Source organism: Microcebus murinus, chromosome 19, assembly GCF_040939455.1.
Source record: "Microcebus murinus isolate Inina chromosome 19, M.murinus_Inina_mat1.0, whole genome shotgun sequence".
NCBI classification, from domain to species: Eukaryota; Metazoa; Chordata; class Mammalia; order Primates; family Cheirogaleidae; genus Microcebus; species Microcebus murinus.
The window spans coordinates 3,673,478-3,699,067 of record NC_134122.1 but is presented as its reverse complement, the minus strand read 5'-3'; the positions used below and the strand labels follow the sequence as shown (position 1 = coordinate 3,699,067).

At 45.6% G+C, this 25,590-nt stretch overlaps 1 protein-coding gene and 1 long non-coding RNA gene across 3 annotated transcripts in view; one reads left to right on the top strand and one right to left on the bottom strand.

Moving 5' to 3' along the window:
- Positions 1-21,570, bottom strand: part of DNAJA3 (DnaJ heat shock protein family (Hsp40) member A3) — a 31,814-nt gene extending 10,244 nt beyond the window's left edge. For both annotated transcript variants that reach the window (XM_012743770.2, XM_012743771.2), the window contains exons 1-9: positions 21,337-21,570; positions 17,066-17,199; positions 12,404-12,487; positions 10,561-10,761; positions 9,290-9,442; positions 4,887-5,034; positions 3,636-3,700; positions 1,866-1,994; positions 643-758 (exon numbers count right to left, since the gene is read on the bottom strand). In XM_012743770.2, the coding sequence (XP_012599224.2) occupies positions 643-758; positions 1,866-1,994; positions 3,636-3,700; positions 4,887-5,034; positions 9,290-9,442; positions 10,561-10,761; positions 12,404-12,487; positions 17,066-17,199; positions 21,337-21,547 (1,241 nt within the window). In that variant the 5' untranslated portion in view covers positions 21,548-21,570. The remainder of the gene's footprint in view (positions 1-642; positions 759-1,865; positions 1,995-3,635; positions 3,701-4,886; positions 5,035-9,289; positions 9,443-10,560; positions 10,762-12,403; positions 12,488-17,065; positions 17,200-21,336) is intronic.
- LOC142862416 (uncharacterized) lies at positions 419-3,929 on the top strand. Its single transcript, XR_012913475.1, has 2 exons — positions 419-557; positions 3,671-3,929. It is a non-coding gene; the product is annotated as an uncharacterized LOC142862416 (long non-coding RNA).
- Positions 21,571-25,590: the final 4,020 nt, after the last annotated feature.

The following is a 25,590-nucleotide window of genomic DNA, read 5'->3' as shown; positions in this document are numbered from 1 at the left end:
CAAGTTGGGACCCCGACCCAGGCAGGGATGCGCACTGAGCCAGTGATGAGATCCTGGGGCCTCAAAGTGTCTGCAGAGAAAAGCTCCTAAAATATGCTCACAGTTGTTAAAACGCCATCTTGGTGGCTGTGCCAAGTACAGTTTACGAGGAGGAAGATTTTTTTACAAGCCTGTGTATGAAGCAGATAAGAAACTAATCTAATGAAAAGGACCACTGCTGATACCCGGCCTCCTGAGAGAGTTGGGCCCGCCCCACCCCGGTGCCCACAGCACTCTGCCCAGACCCTCCCTCTTCCTGGTCACTTACGTTCTCATGCTCGAGACAGCTGTAATAACACTGATGATAAAATCAACAGTAGCGGCAACAGCTAAGCATTTCTCATGTCTTATTCATTTAATTCTCCCAATAACTCTGTGAGGTCACCCTATCCATTATGTCCACTTTACAGATGGAGAACTTGCGCAGGACACACTTACTCAAAGGGAGAAGGGACCTGCCTCAGCTCAGGCAGTCTGCCTGAACCACGGCCCTGGAGCGCTCGGTGCGGCGCTGGCAGGTGAGTGGCTCAGCCGGCTCCTGCCTGGTGGAAGAGAGCATGCTGCCCTCTGGCAAGCCTGGCCATGGCCTAAGCGGGCACTCACTTTGGAACTTTTATCTTGATGTGGATATAGTGATCTCCGTAGCCATAGCTGTTAATCCGGGGGATGCCTTTCCCACCCATCCGAATCTTCTGGTCTGTCTGAACCCCAGGAGGGATCTGTGAAGAAAGGAAACCTGTCGTTGGGCGTGGTGGTGCCTGAGGTCCCAGCTACTCAGGAGCCTCGGGCAGAAGGATGCTTGAGCCCAGGAACTTGAGGTTACAGGAGCTATGATCACACCACTACACTCTAGCCTGGATGACAGAGCAAGACCCTGTCTCTTTAAGAGAAAGAAAGGAAGTCTGTGGTTTCTCCTGTGGTCCTCAGTTGCCCAAATGAAAACAGTTTCACTACATGAAGACAATCTTGAAAAGAACTCCTCAAAAAAAACTTCCACTCAGGTTTCTGGACCAAGGTTGCTAACAACCACATGGAAATGGGCTGCATTGGGGTCTGCCCAGAGCACGGCCTGGGACCAGGACAAGCGGACAGGAGTTTGGGGAAGGTGAGCCCACGAAGCAAGAGTGAGGGAGCGAAGCAGGAGACTCCGGAGCAGGAGGAACCAACACAGGGTGTGTGGCCCTCCCCAGGCTCAATCCCACAGGATCCTGGAGAAGCCCAGAGAAGGGGCCTCGGACAGAGGTGGAAGCCTTGATCTACAGTACCCACCTCCTTGATGGGTCACCCCAACATCCCCTACACCCCACACCGAGGCTGGAGAAGGCCCTGCAGCGAATGCATGCGAAGAGTGGTGGGACCTGGAGGTGGGAAGGGCGTGGAGGCGGATGGGGTGAGGTGCAGGTGGTGCACAAGAAGCTGTTCGCTGTGGCCACAACCTAAAACCAGAGGTGGCCAGGGGTATATAACTCGGTACCAGAGGCGTCTGTTCTCACAGTCAGACGCTGGGTGGAAACACATGCAGAGAGCACATACTAGGGCGACGCATCTCTGCATCACAGGTGTGGCCTGGTTCACAGGCCCCGCTACCCAGCAGAGGAACAGATGCCGGCCAGGAGCTGCTTTTCATGGTGATTAATTCCACAGTCAAGTCCTGTGGCTTGTGATCCACACCCAAGGAATAGCCTAAAATTCCTCATGCCCTCCCCTGTGCGTCCCCCTGGCATGATGGTCACACACAGGTTCCATGCCACTAGTCAGCTGTTTCCCATTTCAGAAAAAGAGCAACGAAGTGCAAGGGTGGCAAAGACCGTGTCTTGCCCTCTTACCGTCACATTGATCGTCTCGTACAGGCCCTGGGCTCTGGCTGTCCCCCCAAGAATAGCCTGAGCTATAGAAATGAAGAGGTCGGAGTGGATGTCTGCGCCGTCCCTCCGGAACACGGGGCTTTTCTGCACCTGAGGCCAAACATGAGAGATGAGCATGGCCCACCAGAGACAGCTGTGCGTGAGACTAAACATCAGCTGCAAGACTTGCCAGAACCGAGCTGGGGGCTGATAAACTTTACGCCCTCTCTGCTTACAGCACAGCATTGACGGAAGCACCACCCCAGGCCCTGGCAGTGACGCGTTCTACACATTGGTGTGCTGTGATGGAAGAGTGCCTAGATTTCCTCAGTCTCAGACCACGCTGTTCAGTTGTGAAGGGAAATAAAAATGTAAAACTGGTTTTTTGAAGATTTTTTTCTAAATCTTACTTTATTGGAAAGTATAGACAAAAACAAACTGACATATCTACAAAGGTGAAAATAGTTTATCTTCCAGATGGTCATTTGATACAAGCTACTGGCAGCTCAGGAATTAACTTGATTTTATAAATACTATTTCTTATGTCTCAACGACGTTCTTTGCCCTCAATTATTTCTTCTTCTCTCTTTTTCTTTTTTCTCTATTATTTTTTTTTATTATATATTTTTTTTTTGTTTAAAGACTAGTCAAGTGCAGTAGTGAGGAGGGGGGAAAGTAGTAGAACAAGGAGTTCAATCTGTAACTGACTGTGAACAATCACGTGAGATAACTCACTACCTTCGGACCAGCCTTTTTTCTCTATTATTAGATGGGAATAGAAGCTGAATTCTCTACCAATCTTTTTTCATAGACCGGCTTCCAGCTTTCTGCCTTCATCTTTCTCAGCCTAGAATATTCACCCTTAACATTGTTTTTGCCTTTGTTTTAAATTATGGAATGTTTGACATATACAAAAAGGCAAAGTAAATAATTTGTCAAGCAGGGGGTGCCCACAGCCAGCTTAGGTGACAAAATATTGCCAACACAGCTGAAGTCTCCTCGCACTCCTCAGTTAACCGCTACCTGGAATTTAGCATTTATCGTTCCTTCAAGCAACTCTTCACCTTCACTATGTACTTCCACGTCCCTGAATAATACATAATACCACCTGACATGCTTTGCAGCTTTATGCAGGTGGTCACCTGTGCCCTAGAGCCTCTTACAACCTGCCTTCCTCCCCTGTGGTTTGTAACTGGTGCCGTGTGCCCTCCTCACTGCCTGCAGCACTCTGCCCACAGCCGTCCGCTGGCCGTTCTCTTGTTCAAGGACAGCAGGACGTTGTCAGTGTCTTGCTATTACAAACAGGGCTGTCACACAGACCCTGGTACCTGCCACTGGCTACCCCTGTGTTAGTTTTTCTCAGGTGTACATCTAGGAGTGCATTTGCTGGTAGAAGACACTCTCTTCTTTAATGCCTCCATTATCTCAGAAAATCAAGGTCTGCCCTTCGTATACAGCATACAAACACATACTGCCACCATCATCAATTTGAAACATAAATAAAAACACAAGGAGATGTTGTCTATATTTTTATATGCCCTATATTTCTAATTTGTAAACATCTTGAAGTTGTATTCACTCCACACCTTCATGGTAGCAGATAACTAACAACAACATCTAAGAGGCCACTGCCCCCTCAGAAATATGAATGGTAAGACATGCTCCCCTGAAGCTCTGAGCTCCTTCCAAGGAAGAGCCTCAGTTGCACCTACTCCAAGGGCCCGAAAGAAGCTCAGCGGGCAGAGCACCTACCCTGAACGTGACGAAAATTTCTTTCTTTCCTACAGGCATCCTCACGGTCTGGCCATCCTCAACTCCTAGAAGGAAGTTCAAAAGAGAACAATTACCGTGGGTCTTCTCACAGCATTTTCTACCCAAGATCCACTTATCACCCGTGTTCCTTATTCATTCCTTTTTCTTACTAATGAGGAACAAGGCAATTATACAAGACAGCAACAAGGATAACTTTCCAAAGGTGCAACATGCACTAACTGATTACTGAACAAGAGCACCTTGGAGACATTCATTAAAGTTTACTGAATACCTGCCTCATGCCTGGTCTATGCAGGACCTCAGGGAGTTTACAGTCTAGTAGGGGAGACAAGTATTTATAAAATGATAACACTTATAAATGTGCAATTACAAAGATGTGTTTTTAAAAGGAAAAGGTCACAACTCCAGAGAAAGTACATCTAAATAACAGGAAGGAAGGCTGGGGACAGTGGCTCATGCCTGCAATCCCAGCACTTTGGAAGGCCAAGGCAGGAGGATCACTTAAGGCCAGGAGTTCAAGACCAGCCCCAGCCTGGGCAACACAGTGAGACCCCATCTCTACAAAAAATACAAAAATTAGCCTGCTGTGGTGGCACACACCTATAGCCCCAGCTACTTGGGAGGCTGACGCAGGAGGATCACTTTAGCCCACGAGTTTGAGGTTGCTGTGAGCTATGATCGTACCACTGCACTCTAGCCTGGATGTCAGAACAAGACCCTGTCTCCAAAAAACAAAAATAAACAGGGAGGAGAGAGGCTTTCTTGGGGAAGCAACACTAAGCTGGAGTCTCCAAGAAGAACAGTGAACCTTAACCGCTATAAGAAGATGTGGACAGTTAAGTTTCAGACATAGGAACAGTGTATGTGGAGTCCAGGAGACACAGGAGGTCCAGAAGAGGAGGTATAAACAGAGTGGCAATGGGGACAATGCTGGCCTCGTCGACTTAAGATGGGGGGAGAGAGAGGACAAGAAGTGGCAGGTCAGGAACTGCTCCTGCACCAGAAAGGAGCAGGGTGTGCAACTCAGTTTTCTTTTCTCCAATGTGACATGCGAAGTGTAGATTTTAAGGATAACTGGCACTAAGAGGAAGAGTCAAGAAGATTCTAGGTCTTCCTCCAGCCTGGGGCTCCAGGGCCTCAACCACAGCTCCTACCAACAGCCAAGTCACACGGGGTGCAGCCACCTCAGCCCTGTCCAAGCCCCTGGACATGGAGAGCCCGAGAGCCCACCTGCAGGCACGGGGATCACCACTCGCTTCTTCTGCTTGGCTTGTCCTGCTCCCCTGCAGACCACACAGGGAGATATGATGATGGAGCCGCGGCCACCACATCTCCGACATGTGGAACGCATCACAAAAGGGCCTGTATTGATGGTTTCCTGGTGAAACAGAGAAGAAAAATGGTACCTGTAAGTATGCAGGTAAACTGATGGCCATGGCTCCGGGACCACAATGTGCACAAGAAAAATGCTTTGTGAAAGGCTTATTTTTTACATGCTTACACACTAAAACATACTGCCTAGGAAAACAGGTCAGGGGCTTAGACTGTCAATCTGATTTTCTAGAACACACCAACTTCTGAATTCCAGATCACCAAGTTGATTATATGAGACTGAAAAAGGAGCTACTGCCTCTCTATAGAAGTCCTGAAAACCCCTGAGAGCTGAGCAGCACATTTAAAAAAGATTATTCTCCTTCTAATTACAAAAGCAGTAGTTGGAAAAATAAAGAAGAAAATGACAATTGGATGCACCCTCCCAACTCCCAGCTGCTGTGCTCTGGTCACCGAGCCTGCAATTCCCGGGGAGGAGGAACGCAGGCCTCTGACAGCTCAGGGCCACTTGGGAAGAGAGAGCTGGGCATTCACTAACACACACACATACACACACCGCGCAGGCACTCAGGAACAACGACACAGCAGCTCTCACAGCCACTGGTGTCCTGGCCTGTCTCTTCCTGCCCCCAACTCCCAAGGTTCCCAACTATCCCTCCTGAGCAAGTGGTTGAAGGCATCAAACACTGTGGTTCAAAGGGGCTAAGGTGAGCCCCACAGTGGGAGCTGCTCTGCCAAAATCAGACGAGAACAAGAAGACCGGGTAGAAACTAACTGTGGATTAAAGGCGCAGGGGCTGCGCTCAGGCTGGCAGTGCACAGAGCTTACACACAATTTCCCTCTCCCGAGAACAACTTCTCCCTCATCCCCATCTACCCACCCCCTCCTCCAAGGAGCCCCTCATCTGTCAGCCCCTCCAAAGGTAACCAACTCCTTCCTGCCAGCACAGACCATACCAGTCTCTGAAACATATGCCAGTCTGGAGGGTGAGCCAAGGGTATTTTCTTGCTTTGGTTTTCCTTGCCCTGACTAGTGAGGAACGTTTACCAGTCACTTGCACTTCCTCTTGGGCTCAGCCTGGACCAGTTTCTCTAATGAGCTGTTGGATTAGTCTCATTATCCTTACAAGCCCTTTGCATGTCAGGAAGACTAATCCTTTAGCAAATTGTTGCAAACAATTTTCCTGGTGTCAAACATTACATTTTGAGAAAATATACTTCAGCCTTATTATCTTATCCCAATGTTCACTTCAGAAATGTCTTAAAAAAAAGTCACAGCAATATAGGGCCTTGGAGGAAGGACCCTGAAAGTGAAGTGAAAGGGTGGATGAATAATTTAAAAATCTGTAACAAGTGACAGCAACTCAGCCCACAAAACTGTAGCCATAGGAATCCTCCTCTTCTCTAAGAGCATCCTCTAAAGGAACATGAGCTCAATTTAACTTTCTCAGTGGAAAATTGGTCTTTTTTTTAACAATAGGAGTATTTACAAATAAGTAACTTTGGCTATATCTGTGGACTGTTATTCAGTTATCAAAATTGATGTTTAAAAACATTCAAAAGATGGGGCCAGGTGTGGTGGCTCATGCCTGTGATCCTAGCACTCTGAGAGGCTGAGGCAGGAGGATCGCTCAAGGTCAGGAGTTCGAAACCAGCCTGAGCAAGAGCGAGACCCCGTCTCTACTAAAAATAGAAAGAAATTGATTGACCAACTAAAAATATGTAGAAAAAATTAGCTGGGCATGGTGGCACATGCCTGTAATCCCAGTTACTCGGGAGGCTGAGGCAGGAGGATTGCTTGAGCCCAGGAGTTTGAGGTTGCTGTGAGCTAGGCTGATGCTACGGCACTCACTCTAGCCTGGCCAACAAAGTGAGACTCTGTCTCAAAAAAAAGAAAAAGAAATTAATTGGCCAACTAAAAATATATAGAAAAAATTAGCCAGGCATGGTGGCACATGCCTATAGTGGCAGGTATTCAGGAGGCAGGAGGATTGCTTGAGCCCAGGAGTTTGACGTTGCTGTGAGCTAGGCTGACACCACAGCACTCTAGCCCAGGCAACAGTGAAACTCTGTCTCAAAAAAAAAAAAGAGAAAAATTAGCCAGGCACGGTGGCGCTCACCAGCTACTGGGGAGACTGAGGCAGAAGTTTAGGGTTGCTGTGAGCTATGATGATGCCACTGCACTCTAGCAGGGAGACAGAGCAAAACCCCGTCTCAAAAAGAAAAAAACCCTTCTTAAAAAGAAAAAAAAAAAAACCTCAAAAGACATGAAAAATGCTTACATTATAATAAAGGAAAGGCAAAGAAATTTTCATGTAAGATTTTCAACTAGGTTGAAAATTTTATATATATCTATGTATATATGGGCAAAATCACATTCAAAATCAAAAGACAAATGACAACTCGAGAAAATACAACTCAAATCATTGACAAATGACTAATTTCCTTAATTTATAAAGAGCTTCTAGAAATGAATAAGACCAATTACTAAATAGAAAGAAGGACAAATGACTGAATTTGATGCAAAGAAAAAATGTCTCTCAAATCTTAGAAAAGGTGCTCAACATCATTAGCCATCAGTGAAATGCAATTCAAAACCATGGTATCACTTCACACCCATTAGGATGGCTACTATGAAACAAAACAGAAAACAACTAGAGTTGATGAGACCCTTAGTAGAAGACCAGCTAAGCTGTGCTTGGACTCCTAACCCTGGACTTTCAGAAAATATAAGGTCATAAGTGGGTATTGTTTTAAGCCGCTGAGTTTGTCATAAAGTGTTATGCAACAATAGAAAACTAATATAGGCCGGGCGCTGTGGCTCACGCCTGTAATCCTAGCTCTTGGGAGGCCGAGGCGGGCGGATTGCTCAAGGTCAGGAGTTCAAAACCAGCCTGAGCAAGAGCGAGACCCCGTCTCTACTATAAATAGAAAGAAATCAATTGGCCAACTGATATATATATATAAAAAATTAGCCGGGCATGGTGGCGCATGCCTGTAGTCCCAGCTACTAGGGAGGCTGAGGCAGAAGGATCGCTCGAGCCCAGGAGTTTGAGGTTGCTGTGAGCTAGGCTGACGCCATGGCACTCACTCTAGCCTGGACAACAAAGCGAGACTGTGTCTCAAAAAAAAAAAAAAAAAAAAAAGAAAACTAATATGGATTTTGCTGAGGCATTTGCATCAAATTACAGAGAGCATGGGGAGTCACTGGAAGTATTTCAGTAGGGAAACATAATAAAAACTATCTCAAATGTGAGGGAAAAAAACTACAGTTGGTGAGGATGTAGAGAAACTAGAAGCCTAGTGTACTGTTGGTGGGAATGTAAAATGGTAGAGTCACAGTGGAAAGCAGTATGACAGTTCTCAAGAAATTAAAAATAGAATTACCACATGATCCATCAGTTTCATTCTGGATATATCTAAAAGAATTACAAGTAAGGTCTCAAAGAGATATATACACACACCCATGTTCATAGCAGCATTACTTACAACAGCTAAAACATCTAAGTAATCCAAGTATCCTTCCTCAATGAACAGATAGCAAGATATGGCATATACATATAAGGAAATATTATTCGGTCTTGAAAGAAATTCTGACACAGGCTGCAATATAGATATACCTTGAGGACACTGTGCTAAGGGAAATAAGCCAGTCACAAAAAGACAAATACTGTATGATTCCACTAATGTGAAGTAATTAGAATTGTCAAAATCAAAAAGGAAGGCCAGGCACGGTGGCTCACGCCTATAATCCTAGCACTCTGGGAGGCCGAGGTGGGAGAATTGCTTGAGCTCAGGAGTTCAAGACTAGCCTGAGCCAGAGCAAGACCTCGTCTCTACTAAAAATAGAAAACTTAGCCGGGCATGGTGGCGCCTGTAGTCCCAGCTACTCGGGAGGCTGAAGCAGGAGGATCACTTGAGCCCAGGAGTCTGAGGTTGCTGTGAGCTAGGCTGACGCTGTCACACTCTAACCTGGGCCACAGAGCAAGACTCTGTCTCAAAAAAAAAATTTTTTTTTTAGTCTTTTCCCTATCTTCAAATTACCAAAATATCCCAAAGTGCATTTTCAGAGAAGACAGCATAGTTTCCTTGCTTGGTCTGTGTTTTTGACCAAGAAAGAGGAAATCCTGGAAAAGCAGAGAAGCTTCTAGACAAAACAGTCCCACCTAGGTATGAACTCTCGGAATTCTAGGAGCACCTGAACGAATATCCACAGGAGCACAGAGCAAAGGAGCAGTGTGGAGCAGCGTGGGTGGATGCAAGGCGGGAGGCGCCGGAGAGGGGGCTCTGCCTCACGCTTACCATGCCGGAGCCGCCGCAGTAGTGGCAGTGCTGCACCTTGGTGCCGGGCTCGTTCCCCTTGCCGTCACAGCGCTCGCAGGTATCCATGATGTTCACTGTGAACTCCTTGTTGACCCCCTTAGCAGCTTGATTGAATGTCAACTCCATGACGTACTGAAGGAACCAAGGGACGGGCTGTCACCCTTTGTTTTACAATCACCAAAATGGTGCTTCACTTTAAAAGGGACAGAGGGTTCTGCCAACATTTTTAGCTACTCTTTCACTCTGTTATTTACTTATACTCTGCCAAGTAAGAATGAGTGGGACTGACTGAACTGATTCTGCCCTATTCCTTGGGATTATTAAGAGATAATGTATGTCTTAATCCAAATGAAAACATACTTTCAAAAAACTGAAAATGTTTACGGATTAATACTTGTACATGGCACTTACAAACAGCTAGAATGATCCACAATCATAACTGAGACCATAAAATATTTCCACTCTTTCTTCAACTTTGATGATGTCTTACAGAGACATAAATAAGAAAGGAGAGCAGGCATGGTGGCTTATGCCTGCTGGGAGGTCGAGGCAGGATTGCTTGAGCTCAGGAGTTTGAGACCAGCCTGAGCAAGAGTGAGACCCTCATTTCTACAAAAAACAGAAAAATTAGCCGGGCATGGTGGCACATGTGCCTGTAGTCTCAGCTACTTGGGAGGCTGAGGCAAGAGGATCACTTGGGCCTAGGAGTTTGGGCCTAGGTTGTAGTGAGCTACAATGATGCCACTACACTCCAGCAAGGGCAACAGAACACAACTCTGTCTGAAAAAAAAAAAAAAGAAAGGAAAGGAAAAGGAAAAGGAAAAGGAAAAGGAAAAGGAAAGGAAAAGGAAAAGGAAAGGAAAGGGAAGGAGGGAGGGGGGAAGGGGAAAGGGAAGGAAAGGGAAGGGAAGGGAGGAAGCAGACTGGCAGTGTCTCCTTCCTGGAGCAAGTTCTCCTAGGATAATGTAGCAGGCACTAGATAAAACACTCATACCCTAATTATGGACTCTAAAAGCCTGAGATCTTGCCTGATTAAGCAATTGTTAAGAATACAGTCAAAATGGTTGTACTTATTATTACCTATAGGATTTTTCAAACATTGAAATTATTTTCTACCAAAATGGCTGCCTCCAGATCAGTTCATTTAAGCTACTTTGCTTTCCTGAGAAACAGAAAACTGATAAAAATCTCTCTTTCTGTCACACTTAACAGCCTAAAATTTGAATAATTCTTCAAAATGAGGAACTTACTTCCTGAGGCTGATCAAACACGCTCTGGAAATCTCCAAATGAGGATGATGAGAACTCCCCAAAGATCTTCCTGAATAGCTCCTCAGGGTCAACAGTGGGGCCTCCCCTCCAGTAGCTCTGCCCGGAGCTGCTGGCCCCAGGATCAAAGCCAGCAGAGCCGTAGGCATCATACTGCTTCCGCTTTACTTCATCACTCAAAACCTACAGAAGGCAGAACGATCAGACATTTGGAGGCCCAGGAACAGATAAGAGTTCACACCAAGTGAGAAGTCACAATGTTGCCAAGTGTGCCTGTGTGCAAAAATATTCCATGCGGTTCCCTGGGATAGGATTGCACTACGACTTTAGCACCTACAAAAGGAGCAAGATGACTGTAATGAACTCTAAGCATAGTGCCGGAAGTACTTTTCATAAGTCTTATGAGGCTGGGCACAGTGGCTCATGCCTGTAATCCCAGCACTTTGGGAGACTGAGGTGGGAGGATTGCTCGAGCCCAGAAGTTCGAGACTAGCCTGGGCAATGCAGTGACATCCCATCTCTGTATAAAATTTAAAAATTAGGCTAGGCGCAGTGGCTCACGCCTGTAATCCTAGTACTCTGGGAGGCCAAAGCAGGAGGATTGCTCATGGTCAGGAGTTCGAGACCAGCCTGAGCAAGAGCGAGACCCCGTCTCTATAAAAATAGAAAGATATTAGCTAGACAACTAAAAATATATAGAAAAAATTAGCCGGGCATGGTGGCACATGCCTGTAGTCCCAGCTATTCGGGAGGCTGAGGCAGGAGGATCGCTTGAGCCCAGGAGTTTGAGGTTACTGTGAGCTAGGCTGATGCCACAGCACTCTAGCCCGGGCAACAGAGTGAGACTGTCTCAAAAAACAAAAACAAAAACCAAACAAGAAATTTAAAAATTAGCCAGGCGCAGTGGTACACGCCTATGGTCCCAGCTACTTGGAAGGTTTACTGAGTTGAGGCTGTCGTTACATGTGGCTGTCTATTCCTGTGGATATATGAGCTCCTATATATCCTGAACCCCTTCAGGATGGTCAAAGTCAGGGAAGAAGGTCCACTTTCAGATAACTCTGGAATTGGTCACTAGTTGTTTTATAGATGTACGCTTTGTCCTCTGATTACAATGTAAACTCTTCCAGGGCAATGAAGGGCTTCTACTTTTAAAACAGCCACCATCGGCCGGGCGCGGTGGCTCACCCCTGTAATCCTAGCACTCTGGGAGGCCGAGGCGGGCGGATTGCTCGAGGTCAGGAGTTCGAAACAAGCCTGAGCAAGACCCCGTCTCTACTAGAAATAGAAAGAAATCAATTGGACAACTAAAAATATATATACAAAAAATTAGCCAGGCATGGTGGCACATGCCTCTAGTCCCAGGTACTTAGGAGGCTGAGGCAGGATTGCCTGAGCCCAGGAGTTTGAGGTTGCTGTGAGCTAGGCTGATGCCATGGCACTCACTCTAGCCTGGGCAACAAAGTGAGACTCTGTCTCCAAAAAAAAAAAAACCAAAAAAAAAAAACAGCCACCATCCCTATCAGGTAGCAATGCCCCAAAGGGGAGGGGAGTTATTACCAAATAAGGGCTAAATTAACTGATGCAACCCAGAGTTCCCAAGCCTAGCTACAGTCTAAATTACCTGGGGAGCTTTATTGGTACGATCGTGTTCTTCTTGAGAGTCCAAGTCAGTATACCTTGGAATCTCTTTTCTACAAGGTGATTAGGTACAAGGACACAGCGTCACACAGCACATACACCAGGCTGTCCTGTGAGGCAATGCAAACTCTGATTCACGCACACAGCTGAATGATGGCAACTGCACACACATCGGTCATATTACCTCATAGGCCTCTGCCAGCTGGGAGAACTTCTCCTTGGCTTTGGGATCATCCTTATTCGTGTCAGGGTGATATTTCTTGGCAAGCTAAGGGAAAAAACAGTAAATTACTGTGGACACAGAACCCCAAATATCAGTCACAATTATGCCTCCTTTGTAACAGTTATCTCTCTTAAAACCTAGCAACCAACAGCATTCATAAAGCAAGATTTAAGACTTTAAAATAAATCATTTTCTCAAATCTGATGTCCGTACACATTTTTCAACCACAAGTCTCTACCAAAAATAATGACCAAGGCAGGCATGGTGGCTCACACCTGTGATCCTAGCACTTTGGGAGGCTGAAGCAGGAGGATCGCTTGAGCCCAGGGGTTCCAGACTGCAGTGAGCTATGCCACTGCACTCAGCCTGGGCAACAGAGAGAGACCATGTCTCTAAAAAATAAATAAATGAGGCCGGGCGTGGTGGCTCACGCCTGTAATCCTAGAGGTGGGCAGATCGCTCAAGGTCAGGAGTTTGAAATCAGCCTGAGCAAGAGTGAGACCCCCTCCCTACTATAAATAGAAAGAAATTAATTGGCCAATTAATATATATAGAAAAAATCAGCTGGGCATGGTGGCGCATGCCTGTAGTCCCAGCTACTCAGGAGGCTGAGGCAGCAGGATCGCTTGAGCCCAGGAGTTTGAGGTTGCTGTGAGCTAGGCTGACGCCACAGCACTCACTCTAGCCTGGGCAACAAAGCGAGACTCTGTCTCAATCAATCAATAAAAACTAATCCTTTGGGAATTTGGGCACCTTGTGAAAGCAAGGTGCAAAACAGAGTGTCTGGTATATTAACATTGATGTCAAAAGGGGAGAAAATGGCCGGCGTGGTGGCTCACACCTTGTAATCCTAGCACTCTGGGAGGCCAAGGCGGGTGGATTGCTCGAGGTCAGGAGTTCGAAACCAGCCTGAGCAAGAGCGAGACCCCATTTCTACTATAAACAGAAAGAAATTAATTGGCCGACTAATATAAATAGAAAAAGTTAGCCGGGCATGGTGGCCCATGCCTATAGTCCCAGCTACTCGGGAGGCTGAGGCAGGAGGATTGCTTGAGCCCAGGAGTTTGGGGTTGCTGTGAGCTAGGCTGACGCCACAGCACTCACCTAGCCCAGGCAACGAAGTGAGACTCTGTCTAAAAAAAAAAAGAAAAGAAGAGAAGAGAAGAGAAGAGAAGAGAAGAGAAGAGAAGAGAAGAGAAGAGAAAAGAAAAGAGAAAAGAAAAGAAAAGAAAAGAAAAGAAAAGAAAAGAAAAGAAAAGAAAAGAAAAGAAAAGAAAAGAAAAGAAAAGAAAAGATTAGCTGGGCATGGTGCCACATGCCTGTAGTCCCAGCTACTTGGGAGGCTGAGGCAGTAGGATTGCTTGAGCCCAGGAGTTTGAGGTTGCTGTGAGCTAGGCTAATGCCACGGCACTCACTCTAGCCTGGGCAGCAAAGCGAGACTCTGTCTCTAAAAAAAAAAGGGGGGGGGAGAAAATGACCGGATAGGTAAATAGATGTCTCTGCTGTGTAAATTATTTTTGGATTGTGCACATTAAGTTGATAACACTGATTGCTACAGGAGGGATGAGGGTGAATAGGAAGGAGGAAGACTTTTTACTGAATGCTCCTTCATACTTCTGAATTCTGAACAAAGGGAATGTATTACCTATTCAAAACATAGCTTTAAATATTAAAAAGACAAAATAAATCTCCCTTGGCTGTCCAGAGCACGTGTGTGCTGAGCAGCTCCAAAACAGCGGGCTGTGTGTGCCAAGTGCCCTGTAGGTGTCTGCTGTGTTTGTGCCTCCGCCTAACACCTTCCCAGTCTCTGCATCACCAGAATCATGAAGCTGAAAGTGACAGGCAGTAACCTGGCCTGTCCCTGCCATCAGCTGGCTGTCCACCTCAGCTGCAGTTAGGCCACAGTCAGACCACCCTGATCCACCATTTGTTAACTGTGAGACCTTGGGCATGATCCCACACCTTTGTAAGCCAGTTCCGCATCTGTAAGATGGCAATAATAACAACACCTACTTCACAGTGCTGTGGTGAGGATAAAATGAAGTAACACAGATGAAAACAAAAAGCTCGCACAAGCAAAGGAACATATTAACATTCAGCATCACCTATTACTGGAACTTAATAGGGCGCATAAGAACACACTGGGGGTGGGGGTGAGGGGGGAGGGCACCTAACTGGTTCTAACAGGAATTAAAATTTCAATGATAAGCACAAATTACTGACATCAGTATACCCCAGGTTGCCAGGATGGCCACTTTAAAAATACAGCACTGCAGGCAACTTCAGAGCTTGCACATAAGCCACTGTGCCCACGGCTTATGTGAAAAGCATAAAGAGAGACATCACACATAAATAATACATTTGTGCCTAGCAAAGACAAAATGATGTCATGGCTCATGGTACAAACTAAGGACACAAAGGAATCGAAATTCAGAAAAGTACTAGGTGAATTGAGACATCAAAGGGCTGCATGGATGGCACCAACTCAAAAAGTCCTAAGTTGGAGACACAGGTACAGTCACTATGACATGAGGAACAACCTGATTTTAGAAAAACAACATTATCTAGTACATGAAATTGTTGTTTAAAGGGGGATCAGTATATTACTCAAGTTTGAGAACCATCAGTGGATTACTTCCAGTGATGGGAGCTCACGACCACCCAAGATGGAGGGTGCCCGAACCATCAGCTTTCCTTGTTAGGAAGCTCTTTGCCAGAGTGAGCTGAAATGCCTCCACTTCTGGTGTTACAGGTATCTTTCATGCCTCTTCTACAAAGCAGCCTAGCAAATAACTGAGACTAGATACCATGTCCCTATAAAGTCCTTTCTTTATGCTAACAGTCAAGACTAACTGCTAATTCTCAATCTTCCCCAATAGCAAAAGAAAGCAATATAAAGTCACTAAACCTGCAATAAAACAAAACAAAACCACACACTTGGTCATGTACCACCCAACTCTGGTATCCAGGAGGAATGAGGATGCTGACAGAAGCTACCAGAAACACTCTGTCTCTATAGAAAAATTTAAACATAGTCAGATGTGGTGGCATGTGCCTGTAGTCCTAGCAACTTAGGAGGCTGAGGCAGGAGGATTGTTCGAGCCCAGGAGTTTGAGGCTGGAGTGAGCTATTAAGCTATGATCATACTACTGCACTCCAGCCTGGGTGACAGAGCAAGACCCTGCCTCAAAAAAAGAATCTAAAATGGTGCAGCTGCTTTGAAAAAGGCTGGCAGTTCCAAAAGGTAAAATATCCAGTTACCACATGACCCAGCAACTACACTCCTAAGTGAAATGAAAATATCTTATATCTACACAAAAACTTATACATGAATGTTTATAGCAGCACTGTTCATAATAGCCAAAAAGTGGAAGATATCCAAATGTCAATCAAATGGTGAATAAACAAAACATAACCTATCCAGTCACACAATGGAATATTATTTGATCATAAAAAGGAATGAAGCCATGACACATGCTACAACATAGATAGACCTTGGAAACATTATGTTCAGTGAAAGAAGCTGGTCACACTGGCCACATATTGTTTGATTCCATTTATAGGAAAGATCCAGAACAGGCAAATCCATGGAGACAGAAAGTAGATTAGTAGCTGCCAGGGACTGAGAAGACAATGAGGAGTAAGTGCTCATGGGTACAGTGTTTCTTTCAGGTGATGAAAATATTCTAAAATTGATTGTGGTGATGGCTGCACAACTCCAGCAAACTGTGCACTTACAAAAAGCTGTCAGTCCCACGTTGGTGCCCCTAATATATATTTTATTGGCCACAGCAAACTACAAGTCTGGGAACTGTTGGTCTGGACATCTCACAAAGCACTTTCGGCCGGGCGCGGTGGCTCACGCCTGTAATCCTAGCTCTTGGGAGGCCGAGGCGGGCGGATTGCTCAAGGTCAGGAGTTCAAAACCAGCCTGAGCAAGAGCAAGACCCCGTCTCTACTATAAATAGAAAGAAATTAATTGGCCAACTGATATATATAAAAAATTATCCGGGCATGGTGGCGCATGCCTGTAGTCCCAGCTACTAGGGAGGCTGAGGCAGAAGGATCGCTCGAGCCCAGGAGTTTGAGGTTGCTGTGAGCTAGGCTGACGCCACGGCACTCACTCTAGCCTGGACAACAAAGCGAGACTCTGTCTCAAAAAAAAAAAAAAATAAAAATAAAAAAAAAAAAAACAAAGCACTTTCGTTAGCCCTAATACATTCTGGGATACGACAATGGGAATCTCACATTTTCTGGGTTAAGAAAAGAAATAATTCTAAACTCATAAACTTTTATATGCATGCAAAGAAAGACTCTCTAAAACTTAGATCAGTATACCTACCAATTCAGGAGGTAGAGAATAAATTTAATTACAAAACCACTCTGGAAAAATACCTTTAAAATCTGTGGTTTGGAATCTCCACTTTTTTCCTGAAGCATTAACCACTTGGCTGGTGCACTGAATGACACGATCCAGCCAAGTCCACCTTCACCACATCAGTCTCTGCTATCAGCTGCCTGCACCTAGCCACTCGCGCACGTGCATAGTACTGAACAGAATCACGCTACATCAACAGCATTCCTTCCACAATCTTGTCACTAAAATCTGACTCCCATACAGACCTGGTAATAGGCTTTCTTGATCTCTTTCTGGCTGGCATTTCGGGGCACTCCTAATATCTGGTAATAATCTTCTTTTGCCAAAGGGGTGCTCGTGTGGAAGAAGGCAGTACAAACAAAAGGGTAACTTTTTGTTCCTGAAAAGGAAAAAAAAAAAAGAAAGAAAATCACTCTGGGAATGTGCTCAACAAAGAAAACTGTGAGTATACGACCAGCCAGAATATACCTATGAAAAGAACAAACAGGCCACAGTTTAGGGCCTATTCCCCTCCAAGCGCCCTGCAGAGCAAACTCACTGTGCTTCAAAATTGCTAAAGCCCCCATATGCAATTAATATAAAACTGCAGTGTATTGGGTACAGCTGATTCTGCTGGATTATGCTACCATTGTAGTCTCAGCACACCACTACAGGAATGTTCTTCCAGACCAGGAGACGACTAAAGTGGAATTCAGTTCCCTTCTCACACTGTCTATGTATGCTGGGTATTTTCATGTGCTTCTGTCTCACTTAATGCTTGACAGTTCCCTATATTCTTTTCCTTCTCATGAAGCCTTGGAGATCTGCTTATGAAGTGGATCTCAGACTGGACCAGCAGCACCATTAGCTTGTGGAAAATGCAAATTTTTAGGCCTCACCCCAGACACATGTGTCAGAAACTTAGAAGCCCCCCCCCCCAAGTTGGCAACTATAACCAGTATCTCCAAACACCGCCATATGTCCCCCGGGGGAGGGGGGCTAAAATGTCCCATGCTGAGAACCATTGGAAACCAAGTCTAAGAAGTCAGGGCTTCTAGATCATCTGAGGTTAAGCTATAGAAATTGGCTAGGCTCAAGAGGAGTGAATCCATCCAGATTTACCCCTGGGGCCCTGGAGTAATTTGTGACAGCATCTCCTTTCACTTTCACAAGTGCCCTGTTTGGCTGCTAAATTATATGATAGCTTCGGTTTGGGGAGGTTCAGATGAAAGTAAATAATAAGGACCTTGTGCATTTAGGAACTGCAGATATTATGACTCAACTAGAGACTGTATGCGTGGGGGCTGCGGGTGGCAGTGGTGGCTAGAGACGATAATGCCCAATGATGCCTAGGGATGAGCAGAAGGGCTATGCTAAGAACTCTGGATTTTATCCTAAAGGCAATAGGGAGCCACTGTGTTAAAACAGGGAACTGACTGGATTTGCATACTCAGGATTGGGAGACTACTCAAAGTTAATGAGTACAAAATACAATCAGACCACAGGCAAGAAGGCAAGATAAGGGATAATCAGAAAGGAGAGCAAGTAGGGATGGTCAGAATGATTAAGAGCAGACACAGGAAATAAACGGATGTTTTTGATATACTCAATACTCATGGAATACAAAAAGCAAACCAGAAGTAGCATAGGTTAGGAGATCACTATTGTGTTTCTTCAGTCAGACTTGAGAAGACACTAAGTCTGATTTATTAATGAGTCTGTACTCAACCCCCTCTTTTCTCAGAAGTGTGGGGTTACTATGGCCTGGTCCAGCCTCTCCATCACTACTACTTCCAATGCCAGAAGGCTGAGGCTCGGTAGTTGCCTATAGCAGCTATGGCTTCAATACTCTGGGCAGAAGACTTGGACTCAAGTTAGAATGGGAGATACTAACGTGTGAAGCTGATGCTGGGTATTTTCATGTGCTTCACATGACAAATCACATTTAACTATTAAAAGTTTGATGATTTTTTGGTATTATCCAAAAGGCATCAATGACTAGCAATAATTAGAGAAACTTCATTTAATAGGCAATTTTTCCCCAACATATGACCAGTAAATGTCTTGCCCTTTTTAGAACCCATAGTATTATTAGCCTCATAGTCATTCCAAGAATGGCCAACCCAGTATCAAAAACTGCCTTCTTTCTGCTTGGAAGAAAAGTCAGATTAAAAGTAGTTTTTTTTGTTTGTTTGTTTGTTTTTTCATTTTGTTTTAAGACAGGATCTGGCTCTACCACCTGGGCTAGAGTGCAGTAGTGTCATCATAGCTCACTGCAACCTCAAAGTCCTGAGCTCAAGCAATCCTGCTTCAGCCTCTCAAGTAGCTGGGACTACACGTACAAGCCTCCACACTCAGCTAATTTTTCTATATTTTGTGAAGATGCAGAATTGCTATGTTGCTCAGGTTGCTCTTGACCTTCTGGGCTCAAGAAATCCTCCTACCTCAGCCTCCCAAAGTGCTAGGATTACAGGCATGAGCCACCACGCTCAGCCAAGTGTTTTTTATTTTGAGACAGAGTCTCACTCTGTTGCTCGGGCTAGAGTGCCATGGCGTCAGCTAGCTCACAGCAACCTCAATCTCCTGGGCTCAAGCAATCCTCCTGCCTCAGCCTCCTGAGTAGCTGCAACTACAGGCATGTGCCACCATGCCCGGCTAATTTTTTCTATATATTTTTAGTTGGCCAATTAATTTCTTTCTATTTTTTTAGTAGAGACGGGGGTCTCACTCTTGATCAGGCTGGTTTCGAACTACTGACCTTGAGTGATCCACCCGCCTCCCTCCCAGAATGCTAGGATTACAGGCGTAAGCCACCACGCCCAGCCCCTAAAGTGTTGTTTTTATGTTGTGTAATTGCACTACTAGATTTGAGATGAGATTGTAGACCAGCATTTGAGAGCTGAGTTAATGATTTTAGATGTGATAACAGACTGCACCTTGAAGGATACTGCCTCTCACATGTGTATCACACGATACGAAATACATGATACAAAATATGCCCACAGCAAGCTATGGGCTCACTTGGAGGAAAGGATAGCTGACTGCAGTTCCTTAGTAATGGCCCCACATAAGGCTTAATATTTAGTGCCTGCCTGTCTCTTTCTCTCACATATACAGACACAATAATAAAGAATGCTTCTCAAACTTGTATAGATTTAATATGAACAAATTTAGCTTAAGAAAACAAGTCACCAAACCCACATCCAATCTCTTTGTTCTCTGCTGTTATGTATCCTCAGTGCCTAGAGTGATGGCTGGCATAAAATAGGCCTCAATAAAGACCTGTGAATGAATGAATGAATGCTCATGGTTAAGGAAAGAGGCTCAACGGGGTTAAATAATACACCCTGGTCACACACACTGGTGAAAGCAAGTCTGTTAACCCCTGAAGCCCAGGCTCTTTACACTGCAAATTATCAATATTTTAGTCACTGCCTGTTATGTAAGCATTACAAAACTGGATCACAAAAGGAAGTTATCTTGTGTAAATTATCTTGTCAGGGCCCTTTAATTAATTAATCTTATAAATTTACTGATAACTTAAGTACTACTGTCACAAATTCTACAGAACACAAAATAACTAGCACAACTCAGGCACATGGCAGGTTGTTCAGTGTTTCCTTCCTTCTCTCACTAAAATGGAAGTCACCCAAAATACAGTATGTGAAAACGTTATGGGTAAGCACATCAAGGCTTTATACATAATTCAACATCACGTCCAGCAATTAAGAGGGCCCCAGTTTTCAAACCAAGGCTCTACCACTTTGTGACATTCTATTATTATACAAGTTGTTTAATATCTAAGCCTAGGTTTCTTTATAAAATGGACTAATTACAGTGCCTTTCACGTGGAAAATGTGATGTAAGGAGATAAACCATGCCTGGTAAATCGTAAGTGCACGATAAATGTTAGGCTGTATTATTATTACAATTACCAATTTAAGGACTTCTAAAAAAGACTAACTGTGCCCTTCAATTTGCACCATGTGGTGGAAAGGGTAAGCTAAGAAATGACAGCTCCAGGTTTGAGACAACTCTTCTGATCTAACTTTATGACCTTGGGCCGGTCAATTTCTCTGTCAGATCCTCAGTTTCCCGTTCTTTAAAATAGGGACGATGACTGGCATCTTGCAGGGTTGTTGTTACCATCAAGTGAGACAAAGCACAAAGTGCATAGCACTCACCGAAGGCAGTTACCTCTTCCCTTACGCTACAGCCTAGGAGGAGAAATGGGAAAGGAACGAGGCAAAAGAACAGCGGCTTCCAGAAACGTTAACAGAAAGGTGAAGGTTCACGACCTGCGGGGCGATTGATTCACTACCGCCACCCTGGGTCCATGCAGCTCTCCCTCACTTGACGTCTTCTGAGTAGCTACTTGGGCCTCTCTGCCTCCTGCTAGCCTGTCTCTCCAGCAATTCTGCATCTGGGGCGTAAGACACCCTCCACCTCGCCACCCCCGTAGCGATAGCCAGGGCGAGGAGAGTCACTCCCTCCCAGGCCCTGAAGCCGCCACTCGGGCGCTGAAGCCTGCCCTCACCTGTGAGGCTGACACCGGGTCTCAATGTCAGCAGCGCCCGGGGGCCACGAGCGCCCAGGTAAGGCGCGAAGGCAGTGACGCTCAGCTTGCGGCTCAGGGACGCCCCCACCACGCCCTCCCTAAGCGGCCGGGCCCCTCTCCCCGCTGCAGCCGGCAGCCTGGGGGTCCCCACTGCCACCAGCAACCAGCGTGCGGAACACCGCGTCGCCATCTTGGCCCGGGGACACTGCGCCTGCGCCGCCCGGCTCCAGTTGGCCTCACGGGGCGACAGGCGCGCAAGATTGCGCACGCGCAGCTGCACCCAATGCGCTTTCCTGGCAGCCATCGCCGAAACCAGGCTCGCTCTGGAGAGTAGTATTAGGTAGACTTACCCTGGAGAACCTCTCTGTTTTGTGCTAAACGACCAAAGACTGGACCTCATCTGTGAGGACGTAGTTAAGCGTAGCCGAACGTAAGTGACTTGAGGGGCCTCTCAAGGGGCGGGACTACAAATCCCGGCGTGCAGTGCTGCCGGCCGTCGCGCCGATCCCACAGTGCAGCGCGCGCTCCTTCCTGGTGACCCCGAGACACATCTGATTGCCGGCGCTTTCGTCATCCGGCCGCCGCACGAGCAACGCGAACCTTCGCCCGTGCTCTCAAATGCTGGCCACGCTCTCACTGTCTTAGGCTGGTTTCCCCTTCCCCCTCTGCCAAGCAGGACTGTGATCGCTCAGCTCTCCCCTTACGTGTGTTAGCCTTTTCCACACCTGTCGTTAACTCTCTGGTTCAGAATGTGAGCCGAGCTACCCAAAAACTAATTAAGTAAATCCTGGGAGCACTTATTGTGTCATGCACGCTATAGAATATCGGGGGAACAGTGATGAATGATGTACATACCATCCTAGCTCTGGAGGGAGACAGACTCCTTAGCAACTAATAATGAGTTAAATGCTATCATAGGTATAAACCGTGTTATAGACACAGATGAGGGCGCCATTCCGCTTTTCTAACAGAGAAGGAGGGATTGGGGTGTCGAGGGTTCTGAGCGGTAACGTTCGAACTGAACTTTGATGAAAAATGCATCAGGTAGGGGTGGAGTATTCCAAGTAGCAAGAACTTCGAAAGAAAATGCGTAGAGATGTGAATGTGTTTGCCCTGTTTGCTTAAGCCCTAAATTTAGGGTGTGTGACTGGAGATGAGGCTAGAAAAGTAGACCTGGCCTGTTAAGTCTTGCAGAGGAATTTCAACTTTCACACTCCCACCACTGCCGCCGCCTGAAGGGAACCTATTGGTTCTTGGATGGGTTTTAGATGATCTGTGGTCCTCTCCCTGCCCCTCAACCCCCAGCATTATACACGAAATTTTTGTGTATGTGGTTGTTAATCTGGGTAGATTAACAATAGCTTTCGTCAATCAAATTCTCAACAGACACTGAGACTCTAAGTCCCGTGAAGAGCAATTATCAGGCTATTGTAAAATGCAAGTAATAGTTGAGAGTTTAGACTAGGGAAAGGACAGGACTCAGGTGAAGAAGGGACATTTTAGAGACACAGGAAAAGGGTGTCATGGAGTGGGAGGTGAGGAAAATAATTCATTTAATACATTCAGCCAATGTATTAAATGTCCACCGTAGTGGGTAAGAATATGGGCTCTGGAGTCAGACTGCGTGAGATTGAATCCCAGCTCTGCTACTTACCAGCTGTATGTCCTTGGGCAACTTACTTCACCTCTCTGTGCCTCAGTTTCATTTTCTGTAAAATGGGGACATAGTATTAACAGTAACTACTTCAAAGGATCATCTGAGAAATAAGTGAAAAAATCTGTGTAAAGGCTTCATACAGTACTTAGCACATAGCAAGTGCTCCATCTGTGTTAGTCCTATGTGCCAGGCTCTGTGCTAAGCACGGAGAATATCGAAAAGAACTCAGACACAGTTACTTGCCTGCAGGGAGCCCAACACCTAGGGGAAATGTGGGGGTGGAGGGAGGTGATGGTTGAGAAGAACAACTTTCAGGAATAAAAGCCGAAAACAAGAACTGAAGAGACTTTCATTTACTATCAGTATCTCAGAGTGAGTTAGGAGCTAGAGGAGGGCTCAGTAATATGAAAACGTTGTCAGCTTTACAGCTTCCTCATCTTTTGGTATTTTAGTTTATCCCCTATCTATTTTCCCATAGTGATGAACAGTAAAAATCCTCCACATTGAAAGAGTGTGTTCTTGTTTTAAGGGATACCGGGAAGGCTGATCGTTGGGGAGCCCATGTTTCCTCTCAGGAAGCAGAGAACCCCAAAGGAATGGACTGGGTGATGGTGGCTACTAAAAGAAGGGAAAACAAGTCCTTGGGATCCACCACATGGAAGAAAGAAAAACGTGAGAAGAACTCCCTGCTGAGAACAGCCTGGCTCTACACATAGTTTCTTTCACTTCTAGTTACTATGGAGGAGCAGGAGATGATACAATTAACAAACATAAGTAAATTATAAAACTTGTAAAATCTTAACAGTGGCCCTTGGTCTGTGGTTTCTCAGACACCCTGATTTGATAATTGTTGGAAAACAATGCATATAGTTTTTAAATGTTCCTCCAACCAGTGGTAGTGCCAAGCTAAAGAACCCAGGAAAGGAACAGGTTTGGGGAGAAAGGTAAATGAGTTGTTGTTATTTGGACTTGTTGTGCTTAAGATGTCTGTGGGACCAATTTCAGGCAGTTGGTGCTGTGGCCGTGGAGAGATCTGAACATTGTAAGAATTGCTAAGAATGGTCCTTTTACAGTTCACAAAGAACTTTCTTATGTTTTCTATTTTGATATGATCAGAACCCTGTGAGGTAGGTAGGGCAAGGATTCCCACTTTCACAAATGGACTCCCCCACCACAAGAAAATAAAACCAACAAAATAAGCTCTGAAAGATGGAAAGACTCGACTTTGTCCAAGGTCACACAGCTAGTGGGTAAACCAAGACCCAATTCCAGGTCTTCTAACGATAAAACCGTGGCTCATTCCTTTAAACCATGTGTCTTCATGTCATTGTGATTAGTACCTCCCAGTCCTGTAGCCTTGAGTAGTTTACAAAGTACTTTCTCATGTTTAATTCAATTTGCTCTTCACGACAAAAGAGAGGTAGGGCAAGTACTTATTACCACCCCCGAATACAAACTATTGCCCTGCCTTCCATGGACTTCAGCTACAACTGATCACAAGTGGATTCATCCCAGGCTCCTAGCCAAAGATTGCAGTGAGCACACAGACCACTGCTATCCATACTCCCAGGCAGAATAACTCCCCAAACCTTGAGCTTTAAGAAAGAAAAATATGGGACCTGGCGCAGTGGCTCACACCTGTAATCCTAGCACTCTGGGAGGCCCAGGCGGGAGGATCCCTGAAGGTCAGGAGTTCGAAACCAACCTGAGCAAGACCCTGTCTCTACTAAAAATAAAAATAAATTAATTGACCAACTAAAAATATATATAGAAAAAATTAGCCGGGCATGGTGGCACATGCCTGTAGTCCCAGCTACTCGGGAGGCTGAGGCAATAGGATCGCTTGATCCCAGAAGATTGAGGTTGCTGTGAGCTAGGCTGACGCCACATCACTCACTCTAGTTTGTGCAACAAAGTAAGACTCTGTCTCAAAAAAAAAAAAATGTTACTTGGAAAAGGCACGCAACAGTGCAAGCATTTCCCCCTCTGCACTTTTCCTTTGACTAGACCAGTAATCCTGATCCCCTGAGCCAGGAGATCTGTGAGAACTAGTAGGGGGGTTAAGTATGGTTCTCCAGGGTGCCAGGCTGAAGGCAAAGGGAGACAAGAAGTTCTCCTCTGTGCTTTCTTGCTGAAACCACTGACCATTCCAGGTATGATTTGACTGGCCAAGTTCATGGCTGCGACCCTTCCACGTGAATTAGGAGCCCTTCTGGGTGGGCAGAAAGTCTTGAGCCAGTCTCTCCAGAGGCAATAAAAGCTACCTCATGATTTCTCTAATTGTAGCATCTTCTTTACTATCTAAGAGACTACAGGACAATTCCAAGGGGGCATGAATGTGTGATCCAGATGTTCTGGGGCGTGTCATCTGCAGTGGGTGCAGTTCCCTGTGAAAGGAGATGAGCTATGTCCTTGCCTTGGTCGCCTGAGTATATTCCAGTGGGACCACCGTCCTAATGATTTCCTAAAAAGCTTTTTAAATAAACCACAAGTGGCTTGCAGTTAAATATCCTTTTGCCCAACTAGGGTTAAACCTAAGCAATGATTTTTAAGCCTTAGAAACACATGAATCTCTT